Raw genomic sequence first — 21,940 nt, 5'->3', positions numbered from 1 at the left:
GGACGGCGGCGGCGCTGGGGGCGTAGCGTCGCCCGGGACCCGCCCACCGCTGCTTTCCTCCGGTGGGCTCCAGCTGCCGCTTAGGCCTGAGCGAGAGCCGACGGCGGGCGGGCGCAGCTGCTGCCGGAGCGCCAGCGGGGACGTGTGGGCCCCGCACTCTTGTTTCTTTTCCCCGCCGCGCCCTCGGACATGGTGGCCCCCGGCTCTGTGACTAGCCGACTGGGCTCGGTGTTCCCCTTCTTGCTCGTCCTAGTGGACCTGCAGTACGAAGGTAAGTCCTGCCCTGCCCTGCGCTGGCGAGAGGAGCAGGCTCTGGGGTCAGGTCCCCCGGCACTTCCTCGCCATTGCCCGGGCGCGAGTCTCCGGGCGCCCCGGGCGGTGGGCGGCAGCTGGGGCTGCGCGGCTCGGCCAGGGCCTGAGCCCGCCCCTGGGTGGGGGCCGGTGCCTGGTTCCGGGTTCGTTTGGGGAAGAGGTGCCGGGGCCGGCAGGCGCGGGAACTGGGGGTTTGGAGTGTAGCCGGGGCCGAAGGGGTCCGAGGAGGCAAGGAGAGCGGGGCCCGGGGAGCGACTTCTGGAGCGTCGTGGGGCGCGGGGACCCGAGCAGCCCTCGGGTCCGGCCTCACTTGGGACCCTCGCCCGGCGACTGGCGACACTGTTGGTCAGTGGTACTGGGAGGAGGCGGTAAAGGCAGCCAAAGGGGAGCCTACTTTCGCTTTGGAGTTCCGTGGGTGGCGGGAGGAAGTATGTCCCGCTGAGTGAAGTAAAGGGACAGTGTTGACTGTCAAAAGTGAGTAACCTCCACAGGATTTATTATTCTGTGTCTTGAATAGCAGTTGTTAGGCTGCTGCGTGAAGGAGCCCGTGCTGGAATTCATGCACTCGGAGAGCAAGGCGCAAAGTTTGTGGTTTTACAACTCCTGGCATGGTGTCATTCAGGTTAGGGCTGGCTTTCCTTTTCTGAGTTTTCTGGGGAGGGGGGTCCCCTTAAAAAGGTACGAACGTTTAAATTTCACTTAAGTCCTACAGCTTGGGATGTTGGTTACTGAAAGAATGTCAAAAATAGAGGGCTGTCTGCCCCATCTTAGATATCAGCGGGAGGAGTAAGAATTAAAGACCCTACTTTGGTTACTGTGCAAAATAATCGAGTATAATCACGTATCAAATGCACTGATCTATTTCCGTCTAAAGGCTAGTATGGAGGTAAAACTAAACATTTTAATAGGAGACTTTATATTAGACAGAGGGAGTGAGGAGCTGAAACCAGGAATTGTTTCTGGTAAAATCCCCTCAAAATTCTAAACTTAAAAAAAAAAAGTAATATTTTTCAATTTTTAAGTCTCATGTATGGCAGCGATTTATTTTTATTTTTTGGTTGTTGTTATTGTTTTGGTGCCCCTAGTGACTATATATATTTTTGAACCAAAAATCAGAACATGTATGGGGACAAGAAAAGAGAATTTGACAGTGATGCTGCCCCAGAAAATCTAGGGAATTGGAATTTGAATGCCCAGACCACATTAATATGGGTCATGTATTCCAGATCTCTTGGATTTTCTAATGCTAACTCCCTCCTCCCCAAATGTAGTGTTTATGTCCAGATACCATTGATTTATTTTGGCCACTTAAGAGAAAGTTGCCTGTGTTCTGTTTAATGCCAATCATTTTAAGTTGCAAAAGGTGCACGCTTTTGTATGATTTGCTTTTCCCACTAGCTCTTGGATTACCTTTTTAGAATTGCTGTTCTGTTATGATTCTTTGGATTCTATCACTTCATTTACATCCTGTGATACTTTTCATGAGAAAAAAACCTCGTTGGAGAGCTTTTCTGTATAGGCGACCTTGGTGACATTTCTCCAAGGAGTGCCAGAGTGCTATCTTCTTTAGGAGCATTACCTATGTAAAGTAGCAGGGATTTGGTAGAGGCGGTAGGGCAGAAAGGAAAAAGATCTTAAATTTATTGAAGGTCTGCTGTGTGCCAGGCACCTTTCTGTAAGCGATCTCTTATTCATGGAGGTATGTGATACTGTTCCTACTTTACTGACGAGAGAACTGAGTCTCTGAGTTTAAAGAATATGTATAAGGTCACATAGCTATTAACTCTAAGATCTTTAAATTGAACTCAAGTTATTTGACTCTAAAGTTTATCTGTGTACAGGCTGGAGACAGAAGTTAAATGGTTGATAGCATCACGTGGGCCCTATCATTTGTAAGTGGTGGCAGCTGAGAAAAATCAATTTTTTTGCTTGTTTGCTACCAGTAATAATGCACAAGAAGGTGATTTCCTGGCATGTTTCATACAGTAGTTCTCAACTTTTTTTTTTTAAAGATCTGTTTGCATAACTTATTTATTTTTGTTAAATCTCACCTTAGGATATTTTTCTATTGATTTTTAGAGAGAGTGGAAGGGAGGGAGAGAGAGACAGAGAAATATCGATTTGAGAGAGACACATCGATTGGCACCCTGACCTGGGATCGAGCCTGCAACTAAGCGAGGTACATGCCCTTAACCAGAATTGAACCCGGGACACTTCTGTCCGAGGGCCTATGCTCTATCCCATTGAGCCAAACCATTTGGGGCCAGTTCTCAACTTTGAGTGTGCATCAGGATCTTACCCTGGAGGGCTTTTAAAAACAGAGTTCAGGTCCCATCTCGAATAAGAGTTTCTGATTCAGTAGGTCTGGGTGGGAGCTGACATTTTGCATTTCTAAAAAGAAATCACTGATGAGAATCATTTTACATAGAACAGTTAAATTAGGTAACTAGACACTACGTTTGGTAATGGAACTCAAAAAGAATCTCTGACTTGGGTTAGCAGACTGTTAGCTCCTATTTTCCCAAATAAGATCTCTGTCTGGTACAGGTGTAGGAAAGAAAGGAAAAATCTTAAAATCATTGAAGGTAGGCTGGGTTCAGTAACATCAAAGTCCTGGAAGCATTCAGAGCTGCATGATTCCACTACTGTGCCTGAGGCTTTGGAGAAAGAAGAAATAAAGGAGAATGGGTTTGAGAAGAGTGAATGTGAAACAGAGTTGCATAGATGGAGAGTGTCACCAATAAGTAGGTTAGTTGGCCTAGTTTTTTCTGATTTAAAAACATTCAACTTCCCCCCTGCCCCCTCTCGTTCATTTTAACTGTGGATGAAAAGGGCCACATACTAAACCTGACAAGCTCAGGTAAGGCCTGCGTGGCAGCCTTACAAACTCAGCCTAAAGTAACCACAAAGGATGGTCTGAAATTAAAACTTCTTAACTAAAAGCAGATTATTGCAGGTTGTCATGTCCTAAGGCAGTATTTTTCCCTAACAAATGTCAATCTTTACCTTAATTGAGCCTGTCTATTTTTTATTTATTTATTTTTGCATATACGATAACATGTAGAATGTCAAAGTAATTTTCTTTTTCCAGACCCTTAGAGGCAGAGCTCTGGGAAGAGCACAGACTCTCCTCATTGTTATTGTAATGTTAATTGTTGACTATTAACTAACATGTATTCACCCGTGTAAAAGAAGTGTGTCTATCATTTTGCTTTTTAAAAAAATTTTTTTTTATTGATTTCAGAGAGGAAGGGAGAGGGAGACAGAGAGGGTGATGAGAATCACTGATCAGCTGCCTTCTGCACGTCCCCTACCAGTCCACAACCCAGGCATGTGCTCTGACCAGGAATTGAACCATGACCTCCTGGTTCATGGGGTCCACGCTCAATCACTGAGCAACACCGGCAGGGCTGTCAATGGATTTCATATAACCCATTTACGTCTTCTTCTCTTTTGATTGTATTGTATAAAATAAGGTTCATAACTGCCATTCTCTGGAGCATCTTCTCAATCTGTTAAAATTTTGCTTCCTGGCAATTGTCGACAGTTGAGTTGTCAAACTCACAAAAGTTCTCTACAGGTTTGAATGTTCCATAAGTTGACATGACTCAGTGAAAGAAAATATGTAATATTTTTATGAATTGAAAGTTTTAGCACACCGTTTCAAAAAGACCTTTGAAAGAGGGAAGTCCAAAACACTAGATTAGGAATAGAATTTTTGTAGCAGAGAGAAAACTTTAGTAGAATATACTTTAGTATTCTCATGTTACAGATAAGGAAGCTATTTTAATTCTTTGCTAATGGTTTGTTATGTTTGGTGCCTTCAGTAGGAACACAGCCTGGGAATCAAACCTTCTTTTATCCCCTTTTTTTCCTTAACATGCTACCTGGACCCAGTATCTAGACCCAGTTTTCCTTCCCTTTCTCCTTCTCCTTCCCCTTCCCCTTCCCCTTCTGCTTCCACTTCCTTTCCTCTTTTTTTATTTAAGCTTCATCTGAGGATATGTTTTATTGATTTTAGAAAGAGGAAGGGAGAGAAAGAGAAATATCCATATGTGAGAGAAACCTGGATCAGATGCCCCCTGCCTTCCCACAACTGACCTAACTAAACCATGTATTTGGCCATAGGGAAAAGAATAGTTTAAAATGAATAAGTATAAAAGATGGTGATTTTATATGAACATACCTACTAAAAGTATGTTTTGTCTTTAGGATTTTCTTTTTTTTTTTTTAAATATATTTTATTGATATTTCACAGAAAGGAAGGGAGAGGGATAGAAAGCTAGAAACATCGATGAGAGAGAAACATCGATCAGCTGCCTCCTGCACACCTCCCACTGAGGATGTGCCCGCAACCAAGATGCCCTTGACCGGAATCGAACCCGGGACCTTTCAGTCCGCAGGCCGACGCTCTATCCACTGAGCCAAACCGGTTTCGGCTCTTTAGGATTTTCTTGACATTATTTAATACTAGAGCCCTGGTGCACGAAATTCATGCATGGGGGAGGGGGTGTCCCTCAGCCTGGCCTGCACCCTCTCCAATCTGGGACCCCTGGGGGATTGGGCCTAAACCAGCAGTCGGACATCCCTCTCACAATCCGGGACTGCTAGCTCCTAACCGCTCACCTGCCTGCCTGCCTGCCTGCCTGATTGCCCCTAACCGCTTCTGCCTGCCAGCCTGATCGCCCCTAACTGCTCCCCTGCTGGCCTGATTGACGCCTAACTGCTCTCCTGCTGGCCCGATCGCCCCCAACTGCCCTCCCCTGCTGGCCCAATCGCCCCCAACTGCCCTTCCCTGCTGACCTCTTTGCCCCCAACCCTCCCCTGCTGGCCTGATTGCCCACAACTGCCCTCCCCTGCTGGCCATCTTGTGGCGGCCATCTTCTGATGATGTCGCACGAGGGCATGATGCCACCTAGGCTTTTATTATATAGGATGGGAAGAATAAATATAATAGGGAAAATGAATGACTTTAAGTAATTTATATAAACTAAGTATTCTAGCAGATGGTCAGGTAACTTCTAGAATTAATTTAAATTCTTTTAATGAGATAGGCTATAGTTAGCAGTAGTGCCAAAGTTCCAATTCACTTGACAGGTTAGCATTGCTGAGTTAGTGCCTAAAAATGAAGTAATTTTAATTCTGTAGGTCAGGGTGAGTTGTTCTAAGATAGGATGCCTTGAAGTAATTAGGCTTTATTTCCCCATATGAAGTGAATTAATTGTGGTTAAGTTTACTTTCTATTGCTATAGTTTTCCTTTGATTAATGTCCAGCAGTTAATCTTTGTTTATATGGAAATATCATGGGAATCTAGTCATCTGCTCTTTAGAACTAACACATTTCAACTACAGATTTATTTTTTATTTATTTATTTTTTTTAAAAAATATATATTTTATTGATTTTTTACAGAGCGGAAGGGAGAGGAGGGATAGAGAGTTAGAAACATCGATGAGAGAGAAACATCGATCAGCTGCCTCCTGCACGCCCCCCACCGGGGATGTGCCCGCAACTAAGGTACATGCCCTTGACCGGAATCGAACCTGGGACCCTTGAGTCCGCAGGCCGACGCTCTATCCACTGAGCCAAACCGGCTTTGGCCAGATTTATTTTTATTTTGAGATCTTTAGAAAGCTTCTTAAAAAAAAGTCTGATGAGTTTCTGTCATTTGGAAATTTGAAATATGGGGAATACTCAATTAGTCAGCACAGGCTTAAACTGTAGTGCTCTTTGGTGAGGTATACTTGGTATAGAACTCACAGTTTTTGTTGTTGAGTTTACAGACCACTTGGGGGTATAAGACATGCTTTGTGAAGCATCCATATCCTCTTCCCTACTTTCTCAGTATGGATTTAGTGGTTCTGTATTGAAGTTACTCCATTGAAAACACCCTTTAATTTCCTTGCCCCCCTGTATGTTTTGTTTTATTCACTTGGCAGAATTTGACACTGATTAAATCCAACTTGGCCACCAACTTTGTTGTACCTCAGAGCTGAACATGGAGGGAGGAAAATGGAGATAACCTTGCCTACTGGTCTCATTTTAAGCGTATAATCCCAATTTCAAATGCATACTTAATACTGCCGACATACCTACAATTCTCTAGTATGTCTATTTTGAATACCAGTATTTCAAACCTTTTCCTCTTTCCTTAAATCTCCAATTTAACCCCCCCCCTCCTTTCTTCCTTTACCTCATTCTTTTAGATCTTGCCTTTATTGAGAAAATGAAAGAAATCACAGGGCAGTTTTCTTTCTATCACTAAATTCACTAGCCTACTTGTATCTGTTCCTACTCTGCTACTTTTCTTTTATTTTTCTGTCACCATTTATTCCCTCTACTTTTCTTATATTAAAATGGATAAAGCATCTCTGTTCTCCTGGAAAATTCCAATTTCTTTATTTTTAAAAAATATGTCTTTATTGATTTTAGAGAGGTGGGGGGAAGAAGGGAGGGAGAGAGAGAAACATTGATATGACAGAGAAACTCCACTGGTTGTCTCCCACCAGCATTCCAACCAGAGTTTGAATCCACAACTTGGGCATGTGCCCTGACCTGAAATTGAACCTGAGACCTTTTGGTGCACAGGCTGATGCTCCAACCTACTGAGCCACACTGGCCAGGGTGGCAATAAATAATTTTTAATTGGATGAATAAAGTTGACTATTTGAGTTGTTTTAGCATGGAATCTTCTAAACTTATTGTCCAAGTTGAAATTCCTTGAGTAAGGTATCTCATTACAATATTTATGCCTTCACAGTTCATTAAAGCAAAGACAGATTAATGTCTATTGAAATTGATTAAACCTGGTTACAATAAATTTTATTTCCTAGTTTACATAGGAAGATTTTAATGCATTTTTCAGGTATCATTGTTCAAATGTATATAACTACTCAGCCTTTCCTTTCTTTTACTTTGGCTTTGTAGACTAAACCACTTTTTAGATTTGGGTGATTGGAAAGAGGTGCTTAAGGTTTCCAGATCAGTGTTTTTTTTTGAAACTGGTCATTGGTCCTCACTTAACTGTGGAATTGCTAAGATAATGAACTTCCTGCTCTGTCTTTCTGTGGCCAGATTCTACTGTTTTCTGTGTTCCTGCCATCTTGCCATCTTGCTTGATCTTTTACACACAGTACTTGGCCATTTTTGCCCATGTTTCTTTCTAGAATGGTCTTAACATTCCTCATATTCTGAGTGCTCCAACCTGAATAAGCATCCCTGGGCTTCCTACCGCCTCTGTCAGCTGGCTTCAGCTTGAAACTTAGTATTTCTGACCACCAGTTCTTGCCTTTTTCAGCCTGTTCTTCCAGTATTGATTGTGACTCTTACCACATCATACTTTTAACCCCTCAATTTAAAATTCTTTATTTTTGCTCTTCAAAGCATGACAGATTCTAACAACTTCAGTGAAAGACCTAGCTACTCCATCACTTTTTCTAACCCTTCCTGTATATTTTGCTGACCTATGGTTATGCTTGTCTAAGGAGAAGCTTATTATTTAATGCTGATTAGAAAATGGCATGATATTTGGTAGCTTTATATCTCAGAAATAGGAGACAGCTCATATTGTCACTCTCCCAGGATGTGGCAAAGGAATAAATATTATCCATGGCTCAAAATAGAGTTGAGACATTGCAAAAATAGCCACAATTTACATATTAGTGTCTTTATTAGTTTGATATTATAATTATTATATATCTTAGACTCTAATTCTGAAGAATTATATATTTAAGTAAGAAGAAAAGTAGTTACATTCATTCAATAAATTATTGAGTGCACTTCATTCAAGATACTGATCTAGGTGATGTAAAGAAGAAAAGATAGATTCTCACACTTGGTTTTGGTCTGAGAGTTGAGGGGTTGAGGGGCTGGGCATTGTGAGAGGCAGGCAAACTGTAAAGATCAATATATTGCGACAGTGTTATTGCAAAGTGAAGCCATGTACTTGTGAGTGTGGGGATGCAAAGTATAGTAGGAACATAGAAGGACTTTTTCTCACCATCTCACTAACGTAGTTTGGGAAGGTTTCACAAAAGGAGTCGGCATTTGAGGGCAGGATCCTGATGGAAGTAGAAATTTTCCTGGTGGGCAAGTGGGAACCTTTTCATGAAACTCCCAAGTGCAGAGGGATGTGGTGTGAGCACATGTTCACAGAAATACAACCAGTTCGTTATGATATGGAAATATAAAGTAAGAGGTGGAGGAATGAGAGATTATAAGGTTGGACCTACATCATGGGGTCTGATTATGAAGGGTCTTGTTTGCCTTTAGATCTGAAGAGATTTAGTTTAAACCTAGCCAGTGATGTGAAATTACTGAAGAATTTTTATTAGGAGTGTATTTTGGAAGGATTGGCAGCAGCATGGGGGCTAGATTTGGAGGAAGAAGGTGAGGGAAGATCCCTGTGGGACAGTGGTCGGCAAACTCATTAGTCAACAGAGCCAAATACCAACAGTACAACGATTGAAATTTCTTTTGAGAGCCAAATTTTTTAAACTTAAACTTCTTCTAACGCCACTTCTTCAAAATAGACTCGCCCAGGCCTTGGTATTTTGTGGAAGAGCCACACTCAAGGGGCCAAAGAGCTGCATGTGGCTTGCGAGCCACAGTTTGCCGACCACTGCTCTGGGAGCACACTGCGTTGAGCGTCTGCCCCCTGGTGGTCAGTGTGCGTCATAACAACCGCTCCTTCTGATGTTGGGTTGATTTGCATATTAGCCTTTTATTATATAGGATACTGTTTACGGATGTTCTTTAAGAATTTTCAATTGCAAGTGATTATTTAATCAGCAACATCTTTAACAAAACACATTCCTAAGTCTACTTTGTTAAATTTTTATTATTAGCAGTGCATGAATACATTCTTAATAGAAAAGGTTGGACAATACAGAAATACATATTGTATTTTCTTTTAAAAGCATAAATGAAATCAGAATATAGTATATACTGTAATGCAACTTGTTATCCTTATCTTAGTTCACACTACTACAGTTTTTTCCATTCTTGCCTGTCTCCAATATCTTTTCCACACTATCCCCTAAAGTGATCTTTAAAAAAAAAAAAATATCCCCATTGATTTCAGAGAGGGAGGAAGGGAGAAGAAGAGAGAGACAGAAACATCAGTGATGAGAGAGAATAATTAATCGGCAGACCCCCTACTGGGGACTGAGCCTGCAACCTGGGCATGCACCCCGACCTGGAATCAAACCGTGACCTCCTGGTTCATAGGTTGACACTCCATCACTGAGACACACCGGCCAGGCCTAAAGTGATCTTTTTAAAATGTAAATCAGGTAGTCAGTTCCTGGCTAAATGACTTCCATTCTAATGACTTCTCTTTGCACTTGGAAATACAATAGAAATTTCTTACTGTGGCCTTCAAGGCCCAATGTGATCTGTCTTGCCTGCATCCTTTATCCTTCTTCACATGCTGGAGCCTACTTTGGATTGGTTGAAGTGGAGCTTGGTCCTACCTAAGCCCTTTGCACTTGTTTTGTACTCCTTGGGAGCCTAGTAATGTTTTGGCATCTAGAGGCTTCTTGTCATTCAAAATCCCCCTACTCCCTTATATTTTAATACAAACACTATCTTCTCAGGGATTATAACCCCTTTGTCTTAAGGACTCTTCCTCTTTTCTTCTGGCAGTTTATCATGGCTCTTAGAAATTATCTTATTTATCTTTTTCTTCATTGGTAGAGCAGCCAGTGCATAAATACTTGGTTCTGTGTTTTTTTTCCCCTTTTAATGAATGTTGCACCCTTTTAACTCTGTAAGAATGTCAATTATATTCATTTTTAGAATTTTTTCTATTTGCTCCACTAATTTTTTCCCCTTAATTTTCTTATTTAGTGTTGGTTTTCTTTAATTGATTTTCTAGAGAGAAAGGAAGGGAGAGGGGTAGAGAGAGAGAAACATTGATGTGAGAGCGGTTGGCTGCCTCCTGCATAACCCCTACTGGGGATGGAGCCCACAACCCGGGTATATGCCCTGACTAAGACTTGAACCTACAACCTTTTGGTGAACCATATCGACCAAGGCTGCTGTTAGTTTTTGAAGGTTGATTTAATGTTCTGTCTTTATATTTCAGAATTGCTCAATGCCAATCTTTGCTGATTGTGGCAGAAGGTAGATTGCCAGGCTGGAAGCTGGCTCATACCCAGGGTCCCTTCATTTTTCTTATATCAGAGTTAGAGCACTTAAAGAACTGCAGCCACCTCCATGGCCTGCTTTCCCTGGGAAGGGTTCTTGGATGTGGTTTGCCCACCAGTTCAATCCTGTCCTTTTTTTTTTTTTAATTTTTAAAATCTTAATTATTGAGAGGATTACAGATGTCCCACTTTTTTCTCCATTGTAATGCTTAGAAAGCAGCCTATCTCTCTCCAGAGTCAATTATGAGACCCCTAAAGGCTGGAGAGTTCTCATAAATGGCTAAAGCCTTTGGGATTCTCTTCATTGACTCTTTGGAAGAGACTAACCTATTCATCTCTTCCTATGGCCACAGTTTTACATATTAGTATGTATTTAGTAACATTTGTTAAATGAAGCACATTAATTTCTATAATCTTCATTATGAAAAGCAGGTTATATTTCTGGATATGGTATGGAGTTGGGTGGAACTACAGGTGACTTTCACTCTCTGAATATAATCAGTTTCTAAATTTATATTGTATAGTGAATTTTCACAGAGTAGGAGCCTATATCCTCATTTTAAATGAGAAAAAAAAAATGCTTTCCCAGCTCCTTGAAAACACCCAACTAATTTCTCTATATGTTACTCATATTCTTAAATACCCTAGTTCTCTTTACATTGTTGCCCAAAACAAATAGGGCTCTGCAGGACCCTAACTTTTTGAGGCCATCAAGTTAAGGTTTCCTCTCGCCTTCCCTCCTTGTTTTTCCTTTTTCCTTGGAGGGGGTCCAAAAGGCAGCCCAGGAAATAAGACACTACACAGAAACTTCAGACTAGGAATACTAAAAGCCAAAAAAGCTACTTTGTTTAGTAGGGCATATAGCAAGATAAAGTGAATTTTGTTCAGCTTTTTGCTTGTATTAGATGAAATAAGAATTCAGTTGCTTTTGATGACTAGAATGGCAAGCAGTTGCTCAAATAATTGCCCTGAGTATCCTCTTGGACTCATGCTCTTTCTTCAGTTGACCTCCATGTCCAGTCAATACAAGCCAGGTGGTCTTCTTTCTGTTTGACATTTCTTTAAACAGTCCATTTTTCTCTATTTCCACCACTACTACACAGTCAAGTCACCATAATGTCATTTGGATAATTGTAACAGATACTTTATTGGCTTTTGTCTTCTCTATTGGCTATTTACTGTAATCACCTAGCACTTACTAGTAAGTGACCCACTCCAGAATAAATTATGATGGAGAGGAGAGCTATTGCAATACTTGGCTTTAATTTCTTTGAAAACCTCATTAATTTTTTGACTACTGGGCATTTAGATATGATGTTCTTTGCATTTGGAATGTTGGTTTCCCTCTTCAGCCTTTTCACATAGAGATATTCTTCCCATTTTTCCTTCAGGTTTCAGGTGAGACCTTAGGAAAACTCCTGCCACCTCAGAAGCACTGTCCGAGAAGTTTCTGTGAAAATGGGAAATGTTCTGAATAATCTGCACTGGTCCATATACTAGCCATTAGCTATGCAGTACTTAAACTGTGACTGATGTGACAGAGACATTGAATTTTAAATTGTATTTAATTTTGGCTGTACGTGTTTGGTACCTTAACTTGTGTCCTACAGCACCCTGTTTGTGTTTCCCCCATCATAATACTGATTTTATTGTATATTTTCCCAACATTTTATTACTAACAGTTTTGCAAGCTGAAATAATTTTATAGTATACACTCCTGTATTCATCACCTAGATTCTACCATTAATATAATTACTATAATTGACTTAAACACATATCCATCTGGGTATTTCTCGATCCATCCATTATTTTTTCTAAAAAAATACATTTAAAAATGACATCAGTACACATGTCCCTAAGTACTTTAACATACATATCATAAACAGCTGTTTTGGGTGTAAAATTTACATACATAATAAAATGTCCTTTTTTTTTTTTTGGTTAATACCCAAGGATCTTTTTTTCCATTGATTTTTTAGAGAGAGTGGAAGGGAGGCAGGGAGGGGGAGAGACACAGAGAGGGACAGAGAGAGAGAGTAAGAGAAACATCGATGTAAGAGAGGCACATTGATTGGTTGCCTTCCTGTAACCCATGTACGTGCCCTTGACTGGGAATCGAACTCATGACCCTTTGGCGTGCGGGCTGATGCACTAAACCTCTCAGCAACACTGGCTAGAGCAATGTCCATATTTTAAGTTGCATTTGCTGAATTTTGATAACTACATATACCTGTGTAACACATACCTCTATCAAGATCAGAACATTATAGAACCCCCAGAAAGTTCTTTTCTGCCCCTTCCCAGTCTATCCTTCCACTTTCTCAAGTGATTACTGCTCTTATTTTTTCCCCTACATGTCCCCGTAGCATCATAGCTTTCATCCTGTTCATTGTAAAAGAGAGATACTTTTGCTACTGAGTTTTCATTTGCACCCTTCTACACACATTTCAACTCCACTACAATAAAATGACTGTATTTCCTACCTAGCAAGATACAACTATTCTTATAAGTGAAAAAATTCCCACTTGTACCCCAATTGAAAAGACACAGTTCTAAGTCATTGTGTCCATAACTAGCTATATAAATTACTATTATCTTATTACTATCCCACTTAGCATTCAGCTACATAAAGACTAAATTGTAAAGTTAATTTCAACAATTGTATATAAAGTAAAAATGCAAACTAGAGAAAATATGGTCAATACAGTTGATTCTGTATAGTTATTGTGGTAGTTACGTTCTGTGAAGTCATTACTACATTGAGTAGTATCCTGTAAGCCTCAGGTCACTACATTTTTGTCAACAGATCAAAACCTAACCTTGTTTTATGTGTGTTTTTGTTTAAAAGTATTTTATTTAATATATATTGTTGATTTATCAACATTGAACTCATGGACAACAGCATTATCATTCATATCTGAATGAAACTTTTCTAGCACGTATTTTCTATGAAAGAGTACATCACAACCTCTTTCACTTAGAAACACTAGACAGCACTATACTTGGGGGCCATTTTAACAGTGAACAAAAAGTACAAAAATGTGAAAACCACTATCCTAAATATACCATAGAAAAGTCACTTATTTATAACTCAGAACAGAAAGAAGGCAAAGTATCACCTTGCTTGACTTGGGAATTTGTACTACAAGTGACTCAAGTTTTTCATCATTCTGCACATGCACATGTCCGTGAATGACTGCCAAGGTGCCCCAAGTATTAATTTTAGGGTTATAATTGAATTTTAGGGGGTTACAAATGAATTATTATTGGGCACATTCACAAATACAGAATCTGTGAATTGTGAGGATTGACTGTATTTGCAAATAAATAACGTGTATAACAAGCAAAGAGAAAATATACAAAGCTACTGCAGTCTTTGTGTCTGGTAATGAGGTTGTTGATACGTATAGCTTTCTTTTTCACTGCTGTTCCATACTTCTGCTCTCAGCTACTCTGGCTTCTTTACTTGATGGTGTGACCAAAACTTTTATTCCTGAGAGATCATAGTGCTTAATTGTTCTGTTTTCTGTAGTTTTCTTTAACCTTTGGTATTGCAAGTACTTAAGACCCTAGAGAATCCTCTGGGAAACCACCACTGTGTAGCGGCAAGAAAGGTCTTTAGTAGTTGACATTTAAAAAAAAATTTTTTTTTTTTGCCTGTCGGTTTTAGTGCCATAATGGGTACAAAATGGCAAGGTGGCATTCTAATTTTCCAATCATTGGGACCATTGTATATCCTCTGTGGAAGCATTTACCCTTTGGGGAACAAGAACGCCAAAGCATCAGAGCCCACGTTGCCAGGACTGGAAGCAAACATTTTACAAGTGGATTATTAGGAGTAATAATAAAAGGAGTCACTCCCACTTCTGCTTCTTGATTCCCGTATTATGGCTATGGGGGAGATAGCACCATGTGATAGTCTGTCACGGAAAGTGTAACCTGTAGCCTTCAAAATATTTTTTTAGGTTTTTGTCTCCCAACTAGTGCTGCCATTCCTCTTTTCAAATGGGCATGCTGCTTCTGGGTGAAGGAGTATGTTGTAAGACCAATTCTATGGGCATGAGCCAATTGCTGCACTTTCTTTGCTGGGAAATGAGTAAACGTGTTTATTGATTAGATACAAAGCTATATGGAATGCCATGATGATGAGTCTATCAATGGTGGTGCTGGCAGAAGTGTTACAGGAAAATCCATATGCTGAATATGTGAAGGTGATCCATATTGAAGAGAGCCAATATAATCAATCTACCAAGTGGCTGGCTTGTCCCCCCAACTTCACCCCTATGGTGCTGTATTGGGAACTCAGGTTTGTTCTCTAGTGTTGTCAGATTAGGTACTCAGTCAGCCAGATTAGCTTTGGTAAAGAGTAGCTGTGTTTTTTGAGCCCATTCATGTCCTCTATTCCTGCTGCCATGGCCACTTTGTTCATGGGTCCGTTGCATAGGCACCAGTATCATGGGGAAGGAAGTTGACTGATATCCACAAAGTCATTTTATACCTGATTGTTAAGATTCTCCTCTGTAGTTGATGCATTTATAGTTGATGTGCTCTCCTGATTTATGGTGGTGAAGTGGTGCTAATTAAGCTTCAGCTACTTCAGGATTGCATCATCCCCATTGAAATTAGAAAGCCAGTCTCAGTGGTGCCAGCCTCACTGGTGGCATCCCCTACTCATACCTGTCCTACAAAGGAGAGTGACCACAGAGCTTTGAAAAGGTTGCAGGTGGTATACTAATAATTTCTGAACACATTAGTAAATGGAGTGTCTGCTGGGCCCTGTTTGGAACATAAGTGGGAGGTTGGTGTGTAAATGATAAATCCAGTCCAACTTTTCTGTCTCGTAAAGGTTTTGAGTCCCTCCTTATTGTGCTAAGAAACTCTCTGGAATCTTAGTTTTATTAAAACATAGCTCATTGTTGGGTCCAATTTGAGTCAGCCAACCAAGTAAGTTTTAGAGCTACCTTCATCTGCATGAGCTAATACAATTAAATCTGGGATTTCCAGTACAGGAGTCAGCAAATCTTTTCTGTAAAGGGTCAGATAGTAAATATTTTAGTTTTTATGGGCCATATGGTTTTTGTCAAAATTCCTCTACTTTGCCATTAAAGCATGAAAGCCATAGAAAATGTGGGATGAAAGAGTATGGCTGTGTTCCAGTAAAATTTTATTTACAGTAACAGTTTGCTGACCTCTGCTATAGTAAGTGGGCACATATCAGTGAATTAGACCAGATATAGTGTTATATTTCACCCTGCTTGGTTTAACACCTTTAGAATCCACTTCCACACATGTTCCAAGGGTTTCTGTTAGTTTATCATGAAAATCTTACAGTTCTTTTGCTGTATAATCTATTTCCTTTGGTCATAGTGTATACCTGTTTAGTGACATTGGGAGTGGTTAGGGTAGGCTTTAATGAAAATGGATATCCCCTTTCATGGTATTTGCCCTAGGTAAGGTTATGCTAGGAATTTTAAGTGGTGGAAGGCTAGTCTTCTCTGATATGGGAGGGTGAGCTACTTCTGGTAAGGGAGGCTCAGAAGGGGTTTAAGTTGGTTAGTTTCATCTGGGTCAAACTAAATGTCTTCATTCTAAGTGTTAGAATTCCATTGTTTACTAATGCATGTCCTAAATTTCAGAGGAGAAAAGATGATTCTGTGAATTCAACTATTGTTTTAATTTAACAACCCTCAAAAGTAAACTTTTTGTTTTATTTTCAGCTGAGTTAGCTCTGTGGCTTCAAAAAATACGAGATTGTTTTAGAGCTGCTATGGCTCTCTTAGAGAATTGAGCTGAGAGTTAGACTTGAGCTTGTTTTTTTTTTTTTTTTTTTCCTAAGTGACCTAGTGTACTCAGAAGAATCTCCCCCACATCACTATTCTTTATGGTCTAGAGCAGCAGACATTTGGGTTTCCAAGGCATGTGCCTCAGCACTTGCTCACTGCAAACCACAGTGATATCTTGATTTATTTTTATTCCAAGACCTGCAATGGATTGCTAATAATGTTTCTCATATATCAAGGAGCTCACGACTGCACTTACTAGTAAGCTCAGGGCATGACCAAAACAATTGTCAAATTCCATCTTTGTGAGTCTGTCTCCTGGGACCACTCCTATTACCAATGTGTATAAGTCTGTGTTGTCTCAGGAGACAGAAACCACATAGTAATTTAAAAGGGGAAGTTTAATATAAAGAAATGTTAAGTTGTGAAAGGAGAGTAACTATAAACATGTAAAGGGAACTCTAAAGGATATTCTTACAGTTGGCTGGGGTTCAGACCTCATTGAAGAAGCTGAGTTTGCTGGTAGAACAGTTTGCTGAGTTGCTGGGCAAGAACTGGTCCACAGTATCTGGGCAAGCAGGAAGCAACCTTCTCAAGTATACTCGTAGGTGAGCCCAGGTTGGTTAGCTGTATGCAGGGGAAGTCAGGGTGCTGTTGTGGGTATGAAGCCTCGAGTGCATGGTGTCCTCGTAGGGAGGTGGTGTCTGGCCAAGGCTGCCAGATTGCTGAGGGACTGGATCCCTGGGCATATAGCCATATGGCAGTGTACCACTGGATGTCCTTCCCATGCGTACCATGAAGCAGGAGCCAGAAAAAACTAAAGGCAGTAAGGGGAACCAGAAGGTGTCCTTCTTGCAATGCCCCTTCAGTGCCCTTTTCTAACAAAGTGTAACATTGTGCTGTATAAAGAAATGCTTAAAAACTCAATTTTTTACAGCCAAGTACTAAAAGATGAATTCAAAGCAGAGAGGCAGCACATTATTATAATAATTGGCTTGGCCAGGCAGATCATGTTATTCTACTCACAATTCCTCAGTAGCTCCCCATTTTACCCAGAGTGAAACCGAAGCCAGACATAGACCCTCTACTTTGACTTCATGTTATACTATATTCTCCCCTGTTGGCTCTGTGGTAGCCATTCTGGCCTTCCTGCTGTTTCTGGCACATGACCTGGTTCTTCTTGAAAAGCTCTTTCCCTAGATACTTGCATGTTGACTTCCTCACTTCCTTCAATTAAATCTTTGCTCAAATGTCAGCTTCTCCATGAAGCACACCATTCACCACCTTATGTAAAACAGGAAGCCCAGCACTGCTGACCCCCATCACACAGTTCTGCTTTTCCATAGTACTTTTCCCTAACGTGCTATGTAACTTACTTATTTCTTATGTCTGTTTCCTCCTTTAATGCCAAGCACTGTGAGTGGCGCATTTTTTTGTTTGCTTTGCACTTATCTCAAATACTTAGAATAGTGCCTGGTACATTGTAGGTGCTCAGCAAGTACTTGAATATTATAGTGGTCATGATAATATTCATTAAAGTGAGAGTCTAGTGTAACAAAGCAGTTGTAATTTCGTTGTTCAACATAGGTTTACTACTACTGTGTTGTATAGTTTCCCTTATATTTTGTAGACTGGTTGCATTCTTTTCATTGACTAGGTTAATATGGTATATTTTTGGGTTGCTTATATTCTATAAAATGAAGCATGCTTGTGCCTTATTGTTACTTTCTTTAGGTTACTTTTCAGCTCCTTTTACTTTTCTCATTTGATAAATTTCTGAGACAGATAATTATAGCTTTAACATTTTATTCTTTAGAATTCAATCTTGGTCCATGGACAATTAACTTATTTTTTAATTTGTTTTTAGGTGCCGAATGTGGAGTGAATGCAGATGTTGAGAAACATCTCGAATTGGGGAAGAAATTGCTTGCTGCTGGACAGCTAGCTGATGCGTTATCACAATTTCATGCTGCAGTAGGTTTGTATCTTGGAAGTAAAAAACTCAGTGGCCATCTTAGTAAATTTTAATTAATAGCTGTTTTTTAGAATAACACTTAAATTAAACATTATTTAATGCTTAAATACAACATTTAAAAATATTTGCAGGATTTTCAGTGAAATAGATTAGTAAAATAAGTGCATAACACTTGAATGCGTGTGTATTTAGCCTGAGAGAACGTTCCAGGTAGTAACTGAGATTTGCTACTATAAATACCAAGAATAATTCAAGATAATTTTGACAGGAAACCTTTTTCAATGCATTACATAATTTTCTGCCTCTTAAAATATTTTACTAAATACAGTTTAATTTTCTTGATGACTTGAGATAATCAATCTAATAGTTACTTTTCTGGTGATTTGAACTGTCTTAAGTGCTGCAGCATGGTAATTAAAAAATATTCAGTTCTTTTCTTAGATAAAACATGTCTTAAAAATATTGATTCTTCCTACAACCACAGAAAGTTATGCTTTCTACCTATTTTATATTTTATGATTTGCATTCTTTTTTATTTTTTTAAATCCTCACCTGAGGATATTTTTTCATTGATTTTTAGAGAGAGTGAAAGAGAGAGGGAAAGACAGAGAAATATCGATGTGAGAGAAACACATTGATTGGTTGCCTCCTGCATGCACCCTGACCAGGGCCCATGCTGGGGAGGAGCCTGCAACCAAGGTATGTGCCCCTGACTAGAATCGAACCCGGGATCCTTTGGTCTGCAGGCTGCCACTCTATCCAGTGAGCCAAACAGGCTAGGGCTATTATTTGCATTCTTTAATCCCACAATTAATGGAAACATTATGGGCCATGGTGTATCTATATATATAAAAGCCTAAGCGAGCATTTGACTGTTCAACTGGTAGCTATGAAGAACACTGACCACCAGGGGGCAGACACTCAATGCACAGGCATGGAAACATGGAATAGACTGATGAATCTCAGAGGGAAGCGGGGAAGGCAGGAAGAGATTAACCAAAGATCTTATATGTATACTAGAGGCTTTGTGCATGGATTTGTGCACCTCGGCCTGACCTGCGGGGATCGGGCTGAAAGCAGCCATCCGACATCCCCCGAGGGGTCTCAGATTACGAGATGGCGCAGGCCAGGCCGAGGGACCTCCACCGGTGCATGAATCTGTGCACTGGGCCTCTAGTTGTTAAAATAATTTAAAATGACTCCCTAGGTTTTTTTTTATTTTTTTAAAATATATTTTTATTGATTTCAGAGAGGAAGGAAGAGGGAGAGAGAGAGAGAAACATCAATAATGAGAGAGAATCATTGATTGACTGCCTCCTGCACGCCCCCCATTGGGGATCGAGCCTGCAACCCGGGCATGTGCCCTTGACCGGAATCGAACCTGGGACCCTTCAGTCCTCAGGCCAACGCTCTATCCACTGAGTCAAACTAGCTAGTGCTCCCTAGTTTTCTTTAGCATCACTGCCATTCAAGAATCCTTGAGCTGGCTCTTCCCCAAAATACCCAATAAAATATTATTGTCTTCACTGAAAGATGTAGACTTGTAAAACTAAAGTAATTTTTTGTGAAATTCAGTAAAGAGAAAAAGTGAAACATGTTTGCATCCAGAATTCGAATAGCTATGTCACTTGGTTCATAATTTGGTGAGTAGCAATGATTTTAAAATGGTACAAATGTCATAATTTCTGAGGAAGACCTATGTGGTTTCAGACATTCATCATTTTAGTTTATGTAAAACACTGTTGTTCATAACTAACTATAGAAAATAGAGTTTAAATTATATATGATGACAATATATAACAGATAGTGATAGGGTGATGTGGTGTCATGGCCTGCTGAATCTCTTAGGAGATATGTATTTATCAGAAAAGAAGTGTAGATCCTCTTGCAGTTGTCACATTCACCAAACATAACATTTAGTATGGCCACATTGGCTGCTTCAGGTAACCCAGTGATTTGGTGAGAGCCTTTAGCTAACAGTGAATTGTTCTAGACTAACAAGCTATGCACAAGTTACTGCTGCAGATCATAGGGCTGTGCTACTTCAAAATGAATGCTAATCTTTTGTGTTAAAATGTCATCTATATGCTAATACATTGCTTTAAACTAATTATATAAAAAGTTAGTTAAATGTTTATTTATTCATAAAAGTGTTTATACCTCCCAACTTCTAAATTTTATAATGTACTTTATTTCTTTAACTTCATCTTTGATTAGAAATTGATGTTAAAGTTTTTTATTTTTTTAATTAAGGTATTACATATGTGTCCTTATCCCCCCATTCCTCGCCCCTCCGTCCCCCCCAAACCCCCTGTTCATGCCCTCACTCCCCTGGTGTCTGTGTCCATTGGTTAAGCTTATATGCATGCATACAAGTCCTTTGGTTGATCTCTCGCCCTTACCCCCACCCTCCCCTACCTTCCCTCTGAGGTTTGAGCATCTGCTTGATGCTTCTCTGTCTCTGGATCTGTTTTTGTTCATCAGTTTATGTTGTTCATTATAATCCACAAATGAGTGAGATCATGTGAAATTTATCTTTCTCTGACTTAACTTATTTCGCTTAGCACCGTGGTCGGCAAGTGGTCGGCAAACTGCGGCTCACGAGTCACATGCGGCTCTTTGGCCCCTTGAGTGTGGCTCTTCCACAAAATACCACGGCCTGGGCGAGTCTATTTTGAAGAAGTGGCGTTAGAAGAAGTTTAAGTTTAAAAAATTTGGCTCTCAAAAGAAATTTCAATCGTTGTACTGTTGATATTTGGCTCTGTTGACTAATGAGTTTGTCGACCACTGGCTTAGCATAATGCTCTCCAGCTCCATCCATGCTGTTGCAAATGGTAGGAGTTCCTTCCTTTTTACAGCAGCGTAGTATTCCATTGTGTAGATGTACCACAGTTTTTTTTAAAAAATAAATCTTTATTCAGATTATTACAATTGTTTATCCTTTTTCCCCCCATAGCTCCCCTTCACCTGGTTCCCACCCCACCTTCTGCCCTTACCTCGCCCCCACTGTCCTCATCCATAGGTGTATGATTTTTGTCCAGTCTCTTCCTGAACCCCACATACCCTTTTCCCCTGAGAATTATCAGTCCACTCCCTTTCTATGCCCCTGATTCTATTATATTCACCAGATTATTCTGTTCCTCAGGTTTTTAATTCACTCGATTCTTAGGTTCACTTGTTGATAGATATGTATTTGTTGTTCATAATTTTTATCTTTACGTTTTTCTTCTTCCTCTTCTTTAAGAATACCTTTCAGCATTTCATATAATACTAGTTTGGTGGTGATGAACTCCTTTAGCTTTTTCTTATCTGTGAAGCTCTTTATCTGCCCTTCAATTCTGAATGATAGCTTTGCTGGGTAGAGCAATCTTGGTTGTAGGTTCTTGCTATTCATCACATTGAAATTTCTTGCCACTCCCGTCTGGCCTGCATAGTTTCTGTTGAGAAATCAGCTGATAGTCGTATGGGTGCTCCCTTGTAGGTAATTAACTGTTTTTCTCTTGCTGCTTTTAATATTCTCTCTTTGTCTTTTGCTCTTGGCATTTTAATTATGATGTGTCTTGGTGTGGTCCTCTTTGGGTTCCTTTTGTTTGGGGTTCTGTGGGCTTCCTGGACTTGTAAGTCTATTTCTTTCACCAGGTGGGGGAAGTTTTCGGTCATTATTTCTTCAAATAGGTTTTCAGTATCTTGCTCTCTCTCTTCTTCTGGCACCCCCATAATTCTGAT

The 21,940-nt window shown here is 40.1% G+C and overlaps 1 protein-coding gene across 1 annotated transcript in view; it reads left to right on the top strand.

The window, feature by feature from the left end:
* The window catches only part of DNAJC3 (DnaJ heat shock protein family (Hsp40) member C3), a 74,016-nt gene continuing 52,076 nt past the window's right edge, over window positions 1–21,940 (top strand). Inside the window, exons 1-2 of the mRNA XM_080660863.1 lie at window positions 1–271; window positions 18,107–18,217. Coding sequence (XP_080516989.1) covers window positions 190–271; window positions 18,107–18,217 — 193 coding nt within the window. The 5' untranslated portion in view covers window positions 1–189. The remainder of the gene's footprint in view (window positions 272–18,106; window positions 18,218–21,940) is intronic.

The sequence above is a fragment of the Plecotus auritus genome (assembly GCF_963455305.1).
Source record: "Plecotus auritus genome assembly, chromosome: 3".
Lineage (NCBI taxonomy): Eukaryota > Metazoa > Chordata > Mammalia > Chiroptera > Vespertilionidae > Plecotus > Plecotus auritus.
This window is presented reverse-complemented; position numbering and strand designations above follow the sequence as displayed.